General features: G+C 39.3%; 1 protein-coding gene across 5 annotated transcripts; it reads left to right on the top strand.

Annotated features, from left to right (window-relative positions):
* Positions 1 to 1,444: 1,444 nt before the first annotated feature.
* Positions 1,445 to 16,389, top strand: LOC108375357 (uncharacterized). Of its 5 annotated transcripts, none has more exons than XM_017631481.1 (4): positions 1,445 to 1,667; positions 1,734 to 2,927; positions 12,847 to 13,686; positions 16,169 to 16,389. In XM_017631481.1, the coding sequence occupies exons 1-4, from the start codon at positions 1,523 to 1,525 to the stop codon at positions 16,318 to 16,320; spliced, it is 2,331 nt and encodes a 776-aa protein (XP_017486970.1). In that variant the 5' UTR covers positions 1,445 to 1,522; the 3' UTR covers positions 16,321 to 16,389. The 5 variants fall into 5 exon arrangements, with proteins under 5 accessions (XP_017486970.1, XP_017486978.1, XP_017486987.1 ...); XM_017631489.1 differs by having other exon boundaries at positions 12,847 to 13,733; positions 16,216 to 16,389; XM_017631498.1 differs by lacking the exons at positions 12,847 to 13,686; positions 16,169 to 16,389 and adding exons at positions 10,683 to 11,563; positions 13,734 to 14,015.
* The last annotated feature ends 363 nt before the right edge of the window (positions 16,390 to 16,752 follow it).

Genomic DNA, 16,752 nt, shown 5'->3' with positions numbered 1-16,752 from the left:
ATCTCTGGGTCTAATCTGGTTCTGTATGAATTTAAGCGGCTGCACCAGCCAGATCTGAGTTGAGCTAGCGTGGTTCTGGTTTCGCGCGGGAGTTGGAGTTCGCNCGTTGAGGTTATGTGATTGCATTTGCGTTGCTGAGTAATGTTGCGTTTGGTGTGATAAGTTGAGGTTATGTGTGTTTTGTTGCCGGGGTGCATGTTGCTGTCGGGTGTTGTTTGGTCCGCCTGGCTGCTGGTTGTGCGTTGCGGTGGTTACAGGCTGGCAACAGGCTGCGATGTAGTTTGCTTGCCATTCTCTGTGGCTGTTGAGGCCTGATCACTGTCTGAGATGGCACCATCGATTGCAATTTGTGCAGCGCACCGATATAGAGCGGTGGTGAATTCTGAGTTCGCAGACACTGCACGTGTAAGGTCCAGGGTTTTTTTCGATTCCGGCGCGGGCGAGGAGAATACGGAGCAGAGTTGCCGGAAGGTCCTGCTCCGATGATGAAAAATTGTGAATTCGGGGATGTATGCTGAAGTGATGGTCCTTGGCCGGAGTGACCGGGTCGATCTGGTGAACGTAGAACCGACCATCGTGAGATCGCTTACGTTCCACTCGTTCCAATCGGTGTCTTTACTAGTTTTTTGGATTATTTATCGAAGTGGAAGTCATACTTTATGATCTTTAATACGCCATTTCGGATTTATTGTTATAATTGGCTGGCAAAAGTAAAATAAGAATGGAAGTAAGAGGTTGCTAATGAAAAGAAAATGAGGGAAAATGAAAAGAAAATGAGGGAAAAGCATTTTGGTTTTGGTTTTTGTGTAGCAAAACTGTAATCAGAGGATGTAAGAAATGTCAACGAAAACACTAACAGCCGGTGTTAACAGCCTTCAGCCCACAATCCCAAAACACGTTTTCAAAGTTTTTTCGTTGTCGGTCAGAACATGGTATACCAGCCGGTGTAAACAGCCTTCAGCCCACAATCCCAAAACACGTTTTCAAAGTGTTTTTGTTGTCGGTCAGAACATGGTATTACTTTTTTAATCGGTTATGTAGTTCAAAAGATATTAATATTTAAAAAAAATCCAAAAAATTACTTTCAACAATAAATATCTTAAAACCTGAATGTGCGTATGTTTGAAAAGCGGATGAGTCCAATTTCCAAGTTTGTTTTAGTAAAAAAATGTTGCCCCCGTTTATCGTAATCCCCCCAAAGTTTTAATTACTTAACTGAGCTAATTATGTTTCTGACGGAAATTTTTAGAGCCATTTCAATTTTTTGGTCTATTGAAATTTTTTGCGCAATTGAAAAACCAAGTTGGCGGTTCAATTTACTAGAGATCACTTCTCAAAAAGCATAGATGAATCGATACATCGACTATTTATACATCGAGTGGAAAATTTTCGTTGCATCAAAGAAAACATCGACATTTTCGATGTTTTTCGAACATTCCTATTTCATTGTAGTTTACATACAACTAAATACATCACATAGTGAGTTCGTTACCAATTTAATGAATTTTTAAACACTTTAATAATGCTTAATCCATCTGAAGATAACATAAGGAAAAACCTTAAAGTCATATCTTTAGTAAAAAGCAATCCGTTGTTATTTCAAAGCTCGTCCGTGGAGCGAGCAGTAATGTGGAGGAAAATTGACGAAGTTTGTGGATTCGATGATTGTAAGGCACAAATGCAAATGATTATACAGAGTTTAATATTGAAAAGTATGTATATTTCCACTTCAGATGGAGCCAAAAGTCGGTGGTCATTTCTGTACGAAAATTTTTGCAAACACGTAATAAAGGTGGCATTTAGAAATGCACATTCATTTCACAGGACAGATATCACATATGTGCAGTTCAATGAATGGCCTTATTTTGAAGACATGAAGTTTATGCTGCCTCATGCAATAAGCTCCATGGGCGAACACGATATGAAGGCGATAAGAACAGAGATCATGAAAAGCCAAGTTCCTGGCGTGGAGGATGTTGAAGATCAAGATTCTGGTTCGTTACTAGATGTGAAAGAGAGTACGGTTAATTTTGAGTCATATAAAGATATTAATAAAGAGATTCCTTTAACATCGTCTACGACTATAAAGGATAACCATTCCACTGTTACCTTAAACGCAAATCTCCAAGACAGTGCAGATAAGGTTCCTGCTGAACAAAAGGTTGGAGACAAAGTTTCTCAAGTTAAAACGAGTATTTTGCAATGGTTAGGAAGACACAAGGATGATTTTACTGCAAAAAAGAGAAAACTTGAACACACTCAAATTTCCCCAACAAGCACACCTGCTAAAGCAACAAAGGAAAATAAACCCGACAAGAATAAATCGTCTTCTCACGAAGATTTATCATCGGAAGAAATTAATAATGAGAAACCTTCAACATCATCCAACCACTTTTCTTCGTCAAATGGTACTAATATAAAGGTTAACCATACCACTGGTACCTCGAACACAAATCTCAACAGTAATACCGATAAAGTTTTTGCTGAAGTAAAGGTTGGTGACAAAGTTTACAAAGTCGAAGTGAATATTCCTGAAGGGTACAAAAATGATTTTACCACAAAAGAAAGAAAAATTGAATGTACTAAAACATCCTCAACGAGCACGTCTACTAAATCAGCAAAGGGAACTTTGCCCAACAAACCTAAATCGACTGCCAATGAGAAAGTATCACCAGGGGAAATAAATAATAAGAAGCCTCCAACATCATCTACTGCTACTAAAGGAACAAAGGAAACTATGACCGACAAACCCAAATCGACTTCCTATCAGGAGTTATCACCAGAGGATCAAAGTTTAAAAGCATTTTTTAACTCTATGCTGCGGACGACGCAGAGCTTGCCGAAGTGCTGTCAAAGTAATATCAAAACTAGCTTGGTGCTAGCTTTGCGAAATCAATCCATGGACATGGAGGACCACACATTATCCGGTAAATATATTTCAGAATAGTCAATTGTACTTCAGCAGTGGTAAAATGTATTTTAAATGACGAAAATTACTATAGGTACACTTTAAACATTTAGGTAGTATTTATAGTAATAATTTGAAATATAATCGACCTTATCCTGGGTTTCGCCTGAATAAAAAATTCAACCTAAGATTTGTCATCCGCCCATAGTAAAACCATGGAAACTAAATGCGAAAAGTGAACCGGTTCGTGGAAAATGAAACTCATGATAAGGCTGATTTACTTGCGTAATACATTTTCCATATTTCAAGTACCTAATTAAAATATTTGGCCCGCCCGTAGCTGGTAGTAGATACTGGATCTGCTCTACATCCAGGGGGGGGGGGCCTATTTCATAAAGTGACAATGATAATCTTGTAACGCCAGGCATTTTTCGTATTGTCAGTGACAATTCGACAGATTGGTGGTTGTTTTGTTCCATTCCATTGAAAAAGTGACAAATATGCATTGTCGGGTTTTAAAATTGTCGTTGAAAAAATTTCCGAGTCAAGAAATTTTTATGTAATAATTGCATCTGCATTATTCTCTTGTGAAAACATTCCGACGGAGTTATTTAGTTTTGTCGCTATTGTCGTGACAATTTTGTCAGAGTGACAATTGTTAGCACCATTGTCGACAATAGTCCACCCAAACAGAAAACTGCTTGCAGAAGAACAGTCGCCCAGGCGCGTCAGGACGCATCTCTACGAATTGACGGACGAAGTCTAGAGGTTCATCAAACAACCTCTGGACCCGACAGCTTATCGACAGGCCATGAACGCCATTCACAGAGAGGCCGTCTCGAGTTATGTAGACTTTCGACCTGTGAATGACGCTCTGGGCATACAACCACCAGACGTGGACGAAGATGTTCTAAACGAATGCCCGGCAGAGAAGCTCAACAAACCATATGAATTGATTTCGTTTTGTTGATGCGCAAAAATAACTTATCAAAATAATTTCGTTTCCTTTCAGTGCTGAATTAACGAAACAAAACTCAATCGTTAACGTTGAAACGAAAGAAATCATTAATCGTTAACATCGAAACAAAATAAATCAACGAAAAGTTTTTGTTGTATGCCATTGCCAGCTCACTATTAACACCTAGCACCTAAATGCATGCTACAGCTTCAGCATTAACGATTGAATTTCGTTTCGTTAAACACCACAATAGAATTATTTTGATAATTAACTAAACGATAAAAAACTTAATCGTTTCTTAATCGACAGGCGCCCCATGACTCAAAGCATCTCTTCGCATGCCCACTGAACCCCACCCTACTGACGCCCCGCAACAACAATATTCCAGTATTGTCACTGTCGCTTTCTAAAAATAATTCACAGTTACCAACAAGCGTATATCACTATGAGCGTATATGAAACAGAAAAAATGTCGCCCAACAATTCTGGCTCTGAAATTTTATAGAAAAATCGACAATTGTCGCACCTGTCACGTTTATGAAATATGCCCAGAGCGAACGCGATCCGTTTTACGACTGCATAACAAATTTAAATTTGCTTCGTTGATATATATCACTGCCTGTATATAAGAATTCAATGATTTAACATATTCAGCGCCCTGGGCCTTATTTACGGCACTGTTAATGGTTGCTGGCTGGTGGTGTACACTTTCAATTGTATCCAGTCTACCTTGCATATGATTCCCAATTGTGGAGATTGAGCCATCTTTTCGATCTGTAATCTTAATGGCTTCAGCGTTACTGTAGAGTCCTTCTCTTTGGAGCGTATCGTCTGTGCCGGGCATTATATATAGGTATTTCAGGTTAGTCAATTATATTTCAAAAACCGTAAAGTGGACATCAGATTAAAAAACTGTACATCGGAAATAACTTCAGCGAGTGGATATCGTCGTTTAAAGTATGTGAGTTTTTTTACTCTCTACAAAATAATTTATGCAACCTCACATATGCGGTTTTCCATTATCCTGATACACGGTTTTGCATTATCCTGATACGCGGTTTTGTACTTTAAACCACGATATATACTTACGGTGGCCAACCGTCCTGTATTAAACGGGACAGTCCTCTATTTTGACCCATTGTGTTTCTTTTAATATCCTTTATTTGTCCCGTATTCGGTGTTCCGACGACTTAACAGCTCATTAAAATGGCATGCCTATGAACGAGTTGTAAGTGATGTTGGTATATAGTCAGTGTTGTCACTTCAGAAACCAAATTAATGGTAGATTATTAATAAAAACAGTGTCATTCGAATCGAGGAATACATACAGTGGTCCAAATAGAAATTGGGAATCGATATTTTAGTAAGTTTTGGCTATTTTTCCTTGGTTTATTTAATGTTCATTATTTATTTTATGAAAGTAAAGCTCTTTTTCGAACAAAAATCATATAATATCAAATTTTCAAATTTGTGCGAAAAACTATAAAAATTAATTCTGCAATGTTTCATCAAAATTTCAAACTTTTTAATTAGAATCTTTAGAAAAAAATTTGCATCTCTTTCAAAAAAAAAAAGATCGAACATACATACTTTTTATGAAAAAAAAATTCAAAACACTGTCAACAAAAAAAAAAAAATCCAAAATTAGTAGTAAGCCTTGCCGACTTAAAATTGCACTTTATTATACTAAAGTTTAAGGAATTTTTTTTAACAAATTTTACGGTGTAAAAATCTCGAGAAAATTATGCTACAAATTTGTGATGTTACTATAAGGATACTGTTTCAGGGAAAACAGTGTGGAAAAAATTTGCAAAATTATTTTTTGTCCCGTATTCGGCTCTCATAAATATGGTCACCGTATATATACTTCTAACACTAACTAAAAAACTAAAAACACCGAAAAAAATGTCGAAGAAATAGTTGGAAAATCAAGAATGTCGAAAAAATGTATTTAAGTTAAATTCCACTAATCCTATGTAAAAACTAATGGCCTTATTCATAAAAAATAAAGTAGGTTTAAAGAGCTTTATAAAGTGACGTTTTCATACATTTTTCAGTTTATAAACGTTTTTTAAAGCTACTTTATTTTTTATGAATAAGGCCATAACATTATAAATGTGAAAGTTTGTGAGTGAGTATGTTTGTTGCTCCTTCATGCTAAAACGTCTGGATGTATTACAATTAAATTTGGAATACAGATAGTCTTCTATCCTGGCTTAAAATATAAAAGATTTTTTTGAAGAGAGTTGCCACCTCTTTTAAAAGTTAAAATCGATTAATTAACAAGCTAAACAAAATATTACAGCAATGTGTCAAACGAAAGCGGTTCAGAAACTAGATATGTATTTCGAAAGTATTTTTTACGAGGGTTGCCACCTGTTAAAAAGAGTAAAAGTCAATTAATTGATAACCAATACACTTTAAGATGGTTGCTGTCTGTTTAAAAAGTTAAAATCAATGCTATTAAAAAGTTGAAACGAAGTATTTTAATGTGGGTATCAAACGAGACAGACAAAATGCTTTATTGTAGAAACATTTTTAGAGGGTTGCCATCTTTTCAAAAAGTTAAAATAATTTTAAATAACACGTTGAATAAAATATAATATGTGTGTCAAACGAGTGAGGTTTAAGAAAGCTTTATTTCGAAAATATATTTGAATAGGGTTGCCTGCTTTTCTAAAACGAGTTAACCGTTCGTCAATATTTGGGTAGAATTCTAACTAAAATGCTATATTAAAATACCATCTAAAAAAACAGTTTAAAGTTAAGTCTATCTATTTATTATATTCAAGCTAAATGAAATATACCAATGAGATTTTGACGTGAAAAAGAAGTGTACGCAGTAGGGTAATTGACTCGTTTTTTCCAAACTGGTTTCCACCGGTTTTTTTGAAATCTATAGACGGTTTTTTTTGAAATCTTGATTTTTCGAATATCGAATAAACCGGTTTTTTCCATTTCTGTTACTTTTAAACTGTGTAAAAGCTAGTATTTAATAGTTTGATAATTAAAGACATAACTTAATCAATTCCCTTGGTATTAACGAACATAAATTAACAGTTAAAAATCATTCCCACGACAGCCGGTTCTACGTACCGGAATGACTCGGGTTTTACCCGACCAAGGGCTGTTGTTTCGGCGATCTAACCCCGTTTAGGTCGGCGAAATCCCCCCAAAAGTTGTACGCACATAGGGCTGATGTAGCTTCTTCGCATACTTCTGCTCAGGGCTGGCATTGAATCAAATCCTGGGACCAAAAACCTATACCTGCCGTTAGATGCAACACATGTAACGGGTGGAGCCACCTCCGCGTTTGCTCAGTCCTTACGACTCGTAGGCAATGGACCACCGCGTACGTGGCCCCGTGCTGCGCAAATCGAGCTGCCTCCAAGGCACAACAGAGTCTGCCTGAGCAGCAACTCAACACAAACACAACCGCACCACAACACAATACAATGGACCACACCTCCGATACAACCGCACCACCACCCACGCGCCGCCAACAACTCCTAGTTCCTACGACAATCTGCACGGTGTGTCAGTCCTGGATATTCCGTAATGTGACATCAGTCAAATGCAACATTTGCCTTGGCTGGTGTCACTTTAGGGCATGCTCAAGACTGCGCACCACGAGAGCCTTCATAGGTGGGCACGGAATATTAATAGCTGCGGTCCAAGAGACGAAGCTGCATGGCAATTCAATATGGACCCGACAGCTTATCGACAGGCTCTGAACGTCATTCACATAGAGGCAGTCCAAGAATTATGTAGACTCTTGACCTGTGAATGCCGTCATGGGCACACAATACATACGTATACATATGTATACCGAAGATGTTTAAAATAGACGTAAAACCACCCTTGTTTTCCACGTAGCGGTAGCTTTCGAAAAGGTTAAAAAACTATATTGAATACTTGCGCAGGGTATTTAATGTTGTTTTTATTGTTGTAGCGGCACTACTAAGCCCCGCCTATTTCGGGTCGACCTTCAATCATTGTCGTCAAGCTCAACTAACGGTAGGCCCAGGAAACAGGCTGTTTCAATAGGGTCGGACCAAAGGGAGAGGGGTGTCAGTTGAGTCGGATTGAACTGGCATGTGAAGAGGTGGTTGGTGTCGTGCGGGGAGTTTGAGGCGGCCAGGGTAACGCGGCTGTCTCTTGGCAGTTGAAGCTCCGTCTACAGGTGGTGATTGGTGATTGGGCTCCGATCACGGCATTCATAGGCCGGGAGTCGAAGTAGGTGGTGACTGATTCCCTATGAGTGTCGTTGATCACTCCTCTGTACGTCGTCGGGTCCAGTGGTTGATCTACGTATTTCTGGATAGCGTAATTGTACACGAATATGTGCCCCTGACATGCCTGGGTGGGTAGTGTTCCCTTACGGGGAGCACTTGGACCTCGCTGTGAAGGTGGTGCTCAGGCGACATCAGTAGGCACCCAGTTGCTGCCCGGAGTGCGGCGTTCTGACAAGTCTGTAGCTTCGTCCACTGCGTCCACATAGTCCCCAGCGTCCAAACTGGTGCTGCCTCATTTAGAACCAGCCGGCCAATCGCCTTGTATGTTGCCAGAAACGGTTGTTTGTATTTTTCCCAAATGCTGCCGGCGAGAGATTTGAGGACCTTGTTGCGGCTCTGTACTTTGTTGACAACTGAAGTTGTGTGCGTGGAGAAGGAGAGCAGGCTATCAAAGGTAATTGGGGGGCCATCGACGTGAATGCCTAATTCTAGCCTATCCCCCTTCGTCCATGTGGTGAAGAGGGTCGCCGTTGATTTCGTTGGGGAGAGTGTTAGGCTCCTTGCAGTGAAGAAGCGAGAAAGGCTGGAGAGATAGTCGTTTACTTTTGAGCAGAGGTCATCAATTCTATTCGCAGACGTCAAAGTCAAACAATCGTCAGCGTACGAGATCAGGAAACTCCCTCAGGTGGCTGATGGAGCTTCGCGATGTCGAATTTGAACAGTAAGGGGGAGAGAACACCACATTGTGGAAGCCCTTGTTTTATTCTTCTTGCTTTCGAGGTTTGAGTTCTGAAGATTACTGACGACTGTTGACCACTCATGTAATTCCCCGACCGTTAAGTGCTGCTGTTGTGCTATGCACTTCACGGAAGCCATGCTGATGCTTCGCTGGAGTCAGGTTGCAGGTGAAGTATGGGAGTAGTAGGGCATCTAGTGTCTTCACGACCGGAGAAAGGAGCGTTATCGGGCGATAAGAGTCTTCTTTGTTAGTGGGCTTCCCCGGTTTAAGCAGTGGGACCACTCTCCCTGATTTCCACATATCAGGAATGATGAGAGTGGCCATTGACAGGTTGAGGACCTCCGTTAGGTATGCTACTCCCGTGGGCCCAAAATGTTTCAGCATCAGCATACATATTCCGTCGGGTCCAATGGCTTTGGAGGCTTTCTCCTTCCCGATAACCCCCTTCACTTAACCGCTGGTGAAAACAAGTGGTGCACTGTTTTTAGGCATTTGTGCAGCCTCCTTGTCACTCGACGTTTGGCCTTGTCTACCGAAGGATGCAGTGTAAATTGCCGACTAAAGTAGTTGGTGCATTTCTTCGGGTCCGACGAAGCGCGACCTGCGAATGAGATTTCCACTTTGTCATCACGCTTCGTCGGGTTGGACTAGGACCGCACGGTTGACCAGAGCTTACTCACACACTTTTTCCGATTGTGCTGATTTACCAGTTGCTGAATCTCCAAATTAAGGTCCTTCAAGAGAGGATCCCCGGGATGTACCTGGTGTTGGTTGGGTGGTCCGCGGGTGCAAAGTCGATGGGCTTAGGCAGCAGGTGACAGGGGGTATATACACGCTAAATATTTCGAGCTCGACATCGCCTGACCGGACAGTTATGTCCTGACATTCTAGAATAGTTGGCCTCGGGTCGATGTCTTCTTCGATAAGCCGATATTGCACTGTGTGGTGCAGGATGAGCGCTAATCCACCACGATTATCTCGCTTGCGATCTTTACGGAGTACATTGTAGGCGACGCAACCCAATAGAGTTGAGTTGCTGTGCAACTTCGTTTCTTGGAGCGCAGCTATCAATATGCCATGCCGACCCATAAATACTATTATCTCTTCAATCTTGCTCTGGAGTCCGTTGCAGTTAAGCTGTAAGAGTTTCGTGTGCCTTGCGAGGCTGGTCACGATACGGGGGCGAGAGGGACGTGTGGAGTCTAACTTGGGCCTGTTACGCCTGACGCAGTTGCTGTTGCTGCCTGGTGGTAGGTGGCTGCAGTGGGAGCGATGTTGTTGTTCGTAGTCCACTCGCGTGTGGTGCGTAGACGGAAGTGGCACCAGCCAAGGCATGTGTTGCATTCGACTGATGACACATTCCGGTATACTCTGTTCTGGCAAACGGAGCAGATGGTTTGGGCAATACCTTACCAGCAACTTACACTTCACCCGGCGGTCCTTACCACTTCACTGATGAATCTCACTTACTTTAACAAAGACGGAATTTAGAATGTACATTTGGTATCAGACATACTTCTGAGCCGCTTTACAAAGTGAGTTACGTAGAATGTAGAGCAGTCGCTCGGAGTAGTTCGGCGCTTGGAAATACTTTCGGCGGCACGTTATTTTGCAACTGACACCTAAAGCGTCGTCGGAGGTGTTCATTTTGTGCTGTACTAGCAGATGACATTGGTCACGATGTCAATTTTGGTACTAAAAACGAAAAGAGAACATGGCTTACCCCGTAACGTGCCTACCTATTTTCCCAGTGGGTATATACCCAAATTAATTTTAATAATATATGTACATGCATACATACAAATCTGTATATATAATATTAATTTTTATTTATTTACGTAGACACCGAAGCAATCGAGCACAAAAAAGGCAAGGTCTGTTCGGATCAGGACAGAAGCAGAGTCGTGGAAGAAGCATACAGAAACGACGACTGTTTAAGTCTGGCAGCATATTTAGGGGTCGACCACGAAACAAGACTGAAAACCGAGTCCCTTACCGTGGAAGAAGTGCGCGATATTGTAAAGTGGATTGAAGAGAACAGCACTTTGACACTGAAACAAATCCAACTGAAAGTGTACTATGCCTTCGATAAAGAAGTGTCGATCTGCACAATATATGACTCTTTACAGGGCAGGCTGTATACGACTAAACAACTAAACCACCAGCCAGCGACCATCAACAGTGCCGAAAATAAGGCAAAACGCGCCGAATATGTAAGAGCTTTAAATAATTTTATACAAGCTGGAAAACAAATAATATATATTGACGAAACAAATTTCAAGTTGTTTTGCCGTGGCACACAGGATCGGCTACGTCCTCATTTAAGAGCAATTAAGATACATCTTATCGGAGCTATAGCCACAAGCGGAATAATAGCGATGGATTGCCGACGCAGATCTTTTAAAGATGTGCATGCATACAGTTGGATCAAAAAAGTCCTTCAGAGGTGGTTTAAGATGGGTAACAACCTGGCGGATTTAGTTGTGGTGTGCGATAATGATGCTCCGTGCTACAACCAGCTGAAATATTCGATCAATATTTTAAACGCCACAACAAAGGCAACACTCCTAAGCCTGGAACCACATTCGCCAATGCTGAACCCTATGGAAATAATTTGGTCTAAAATAAAAACTTATGTGAACGCAAATGTTGACGGTCTAGATAGGTCTGGTCCAGGTGTAAGCAAGAAGTGGCTTTTTTACTTCGAGCGTCGTATTGATAAGGCAAGAGCAACAATTGTTGACGGTGATTGCAGTAATGCAATCGAGCATACTACCTCCTTTCATCCGGATGCACTGTCTTTGGACGATATGCCAGTTAGCATACAAACTGCACCTATGCATGTATATTAGTAACTGTTAGCAAATAAGTGTTATTTTTTAAATAAATGTGAAAAAACTGATAAATGGATTTGAAAAACATTGGGCCTGCCCAGAATGTTGTGAAAATGCTCCTCGAATTGCAGTTGGGATTGCATTTGCAAATTTGCTACTTGCTGCCATGGCAACCGTGTGCTTTTTATTATTGGAACGATATCGTCGTTTATAGTACAAAACCGCATATCAACAAAATGCAAAACCACTTATCAAGATAATGCAAAGCCGAATCGAACAAACTTTATCAGGCCGATTCTGAACAGAAACTCCCTGCGAGTTTTCTCTCTTTTTCCCTTTCCTCCTATCATGAATAAAAATTCCCCCGAAGATTTTTTTTATATTAAATGGCGGAGTTGAGCTGTCAAAAAAGTGTCCAACAGCTCTCTCGAAGTTCGAATTTCCTGCTCCCAAATTTTCGGGGGAAATGCGACTCCCTGGGATTTAATTATTGGTTCGCGGCGTTATATTTATATGTACATATAGCCGTCCGTTTCATTCCGTATTTCCGCAAATACCAACTTTTTCAAATACGAATCGAGTTTGAATCTTATTTCTACTAATTTGTATTTGCGCAAATAATTGTGTGGTGTATTTGACGCAATAGTATTCCCTTTTCATTGCAAGTTAATTATTTTAATATCTGTTTCAAAATTTTATACAGACAAGACTAAAAAGTACTAAATAAATTAAAAAAAAAAAACTTTTTAATAAACCACGCTATAGCTTTGTATTGCATGCGCTCCACGTTGCTCGTTTTCAATCCCATAAATTGTTTAAAAAGACTTGCTAAAATTTCAAAATCAAAAGTTATCAAAACAAATTCTATGGGACTGAGAAATATTGTTTTCTACTTTTTAGTCCATTTATAAAAGCGTGGTATATTAAAAAGTGTTTTTTTTAAATTTATTTATTATTAATTTCATTCCATTGTGAGTTGCGCTTAAACGAATTATTATTATTATTTTTTATAAAAAAAATATAATCAGAATTTTGTCCGATTGACAAACAAAATGATTTACTGGTAATGTATCTTTTTCTATATATACACAAATTAATTTTAATAATATATGTACATACATACATAAATATATATATATGTACATAATATTAATTTTTATTCCTTTACGTAGACACTGAAGCAATCGATCACAAAAAAGGCAAAGTCTATTCGGATCAGGACAGAAGCAGAGTCGCGGAAGCAGCAAACAGAACCGATGACCGGTTAAGTCGGTCAGCATCTTTGGAGGTGACATCGGAAAGTGAAAAAATACTCAAAACAGGAGAGAAAACGTCGTCCCTTACCGCGGAAGAAGTGCACACTATCGTAGAGTGGATCGAAGAGAACAGCACTTTGACACTGACACAAATCGAAGTTAAAGTGTACTATGCCTTCAATAAAGAAGTGCCGATCTCCACAATATATAACTTTTTAAAGGGCCGGCTGTATACGACTAAAAAAGAACTCCACCATCCATTGACCATCAACAGTGCCGCAAATAAGTCAAAACGCGCCAAATATGTAAGAGCTTTAAATAATTTTATACAAGCTGGAAAACAAATAATATATATTGACGAAACAAAGTTCAAGTTTTTTTGCCGTGACCCACAGGGTGATTGTAGAGCAGTTCACATACATCTTATCGGAGCTATAGCCACAAGCGGATTAATAATGATGGATCGCCGGCGCAGATCTTTTAAACCTGAGCATGTATGCAGTTGGATGCATATAGTACTTCATAGGTGGGTTGTGATGGGCAACAACCTTGCGGATTTGGTTGTAGTGTGCGATAATGCTGCTCCGTGCTACAACCATTTGATAAATGGGATTAATACTTTTAACGCCACAGCAAAGGCAACACTCCTAAGACTGTCACCATATTCGCCAATGCTGAACCCTATGGAAATAATTTGGTCTAAAATAAAAACTTATGTGAACGCAAATGTTGACGGTCTAGATAGGTCTGGTCCAGGTGTAAGCAAGAAGTGGCTTTTTTACTTCGAGCGTCGTATTGATAAGGCAAAAAGAAATTTTGTTGCGGGCGATTGCAGTAATGCAATCGAACATACTGCCTCCTTTCATCCGGATGCACTGTCTTTAGATGACATGCCAGTTAGCATATAAACTGCACCTATGCATGTATATTAGTAACTGTTACCAAATAAGTATTATTTTTTAAATAAATGTGAAAAAACTGATAAATGGTTTTGAAAAACATTGGGGCTGTCCAGATTGTTGTGAAAATGGTCCTGGATTTGCAGTTGGGATTGCATTTGCAAATTTGTTACTTGCTGCCATGGCAACCGTGTGTTTTTTTATTATTGGAACGATATCGTCGTTTATAGTACAAAACCGCATATCAACAAAATGCAAAACCACTTATCAAGATAATGCAAAGCCGAATCGAACAAACTTTATCAGGCCGATTCTGAACAGAAACTCCCTGCGAGTTTTCTCTCTTTTATCTTGCCTCCTATCATGAATAAAAATTCCCCCGAAGATTTGTTTTTATTAAATGACGGAGTTGAGCTGTAAAAAAAAGTGTCCAACAGCTCTCTCGAAGTTCGAATTTAAAATAGGTAAAATTTTAATATTGGATTCAATTGCAAAATATCACAATTGAATGTACGTAGTGCAGGCATAATGCTATAACCCGCTTTATTTGCAATATAAATACATACATGCGTATATATTTCTTTAATTTGCTTTTGTTGAATGCTTTATTTTAAAACGCTTTTATCAAGTTGCAATTTTGTGTGTCCAGACACCATTTTTAGCTATAATCATAGATTATAATCAAAGTTCCTATACAAAAGTCTAGACATTAACCTCGACGGTAGGCCTTGCCGGAAGTACTTAAATATTGCGCCTAAAAATATGCACTACATACGCTACAGCGGAAATGGACGATAAGCCATTTCTTTAAATGAAATTAATTTTTAACATTTTGCTTGCATATGCATAAAATAAACCACACAAATATTTGCGCAAATACCAACTTTTACAAATAGGAATCGAGTTAGAATCTTATATCTACTAATTTGTATTTGTGCAAATAATTGTGGGGTGTATTTTGCGCAATAGTCTTCTCTTCTCTTTTTATTGCAAGTTAATTATTTTAATATCGGTTGCAAAATTTTATACAGACAAGACTAAAAAGTACAAAATAAATTAAAAAAAAACTTTTTAATAAACCACGCTATAGCTTTGTATTGCATGCGCTCTACGTTTTTCGTTTTCAATCCCATAAATTGTTTATAAAGACTTTTGCTAAAATTTCAAAATCAAAAGTTATCAAAACAAATTCTATGGGACTGAGAAATATTGTTTTCTACTTTTTAGTCCATTTATAAAAGCGTGGTATATTAAAAAGTGTTTTTTTAAATTTATTTATTATTAATTTCATTCCATTGTGAGTTGCGCTTAAAGGAATTATTATTATTATTTTTTATTAAAAAAAATATAATCCGAATTTTGTCCGATTGACAAACAAAACGATTTACTGGTAATGTATCTTTTTCTATATATACACAAATTAATTCTAATAATATATGTACATACATACATACATATATATGTATATACATAATATTAATTTTTATTCCTTTACGTAGACACTGAAGCAATCGATCACAAAAAAGGCAAAGTCGATTCGGATCAGGACAGAAGCAGAGTCGCGGAAGCAGCAAACAGAACCGATGACCAGTTAAGTCTGTCAGCATCTTTGGAGGTGACATCGGAAAGTGAAAAAATACTCAAAACAGGAGAGAAAACGTCGTCCCTTACCGCGGAAGAAGTACACACTATCGTAGAGTGGATCGAAGAGAACAGCACTTTGACACTGACACAAATCGAAGTTAAAGTGTACTATGCCTTCAATAAAGAAGTGCCGATCTCCACAATATATAACTTTTTAAAGGGCCGGCTGTATACGACTAAAAAAGAACTCCACCATCCATTGACCATCAACAGTGCCGCAAATAAGTCAAAACGCGCCAAATATGTAAGAGCTTTAAATAATTTTATACAAGCTGGAAAACAAATAATATATATTGACGAAACAAAGTTCAAGTTTTTTTGCCGTGACCCACAGGGTGATTGTAGAGCAGTTCACATACATCTTATCGGAGCTATAGCCACAAGCGGAGTAATAGCGATGGATCGCCGGCGCAGATCTTTTAAGCCTGAGTATGCACGCAATTGGATGCATATAGTCCTTCATAGGTGGGTTGTGATGGGCAACAACCTTGCGGATTTAGTTGTGGTGTGCGATAATGATGCTCCGTGCTACAACCATTTGATAAATGGGATTAATACTTTTAACGCCACAGCAGAGGCAACACTCCTAAGACTGTCACCATATTCGCCAATGCTGAACCCTATGGAAATAATTTGGTCTAAAATGAAATCTTATGTGAACGCAAATGTTGACGGTCTAGATAGGTCTGGTCCAGGTGTAAGCAAGAAGTGGCTTTTTTACTTCGAGCGTCGTATTGATAAGGCAAGAGCAACAATTGTTGACGGTGATTGCAGTAATGCAATCGAGCATACTACCTCCTTTCATCCGGATGCACTGTCTTTGGACGATATGCCAGTTAGCATATAAACTGCACCTATGCATGTATATTAGTAACTGCTACCAAATAAGTATTATTTCTTAAATAAATGTGAAAAAACTGATAAACGGATTTGAAAAACATTGGGGCTGTCCAGAATGTTGTGAAAATGGTCCTGGATTTGCAGTTGGGATTGCATTTGTAAATTTAATGCTTGCTGCCATGGCAAGCGTGTGCATGGAATAATTGATAGATAGATAGATAGATAATGAAACGAGGTTTGCACCGCGACCTATTGCGCGCGGTCCTCTGAGCCGACACCTCTGGCCCAATCCTCCGACGAACGAGGTACCGATGTGCGAGACACGGCAGCTAGTATACAGGGGAATGTCCCCTCTACGCAGGAGCTGCTCGAGGGCATTGATTTGAGGAGGCTAGAGCTTGACGCGGTTGCGGCCTCGGCTGTAATTGTGAGCAGGTTT

Source organism: Rhagoletis zephyria, unplaced genomic scaffold (assembly GCF_001687245.7).
Source record: "Rhagoletis zephyria isolate East Lansing unplaced genomic scaffold, Rhagoletis_zephyria_1.1 Rzeph_scaffold_00093, whole genome shotgun sequence".
In the NCBI taxonomy this organism is placed as follows: Eukaryota; Metazoa; Arthropoda; class Insecta; order Diptera; family Tephritidae; genus Rhagoletis; species Rhagoletis zephyria.
Note: the sequence above shows the minus strand (reverse complement) of the source record. Positions and strands in the feature narration are given on the sequence as shown.

Bases quoted from the DNA above. Each gene is read 5' to 3' on its own strand.
- LOC108375357 (XM_017631469.1), top strand. From the start codon at position 1,523: ATGCTTAATCCATCTGAAGATAACATAAGGAAAAACCTTAAAGTCATA. The intron at 1,668-1,733 runs GTAAGGCACAAA...TTTCCACTTCAG, and splicing joins AGTTTGTGGATTCGATGATT to ATGGAGCCAAAAGTCGGTGG. The intron at 2,928-10,682 runs GTAAATATATTT...TTATTTACGTAG, and splicing joins GGAGGACCACACATTATCCG to ACACCGAAGCAATCGAGCAC.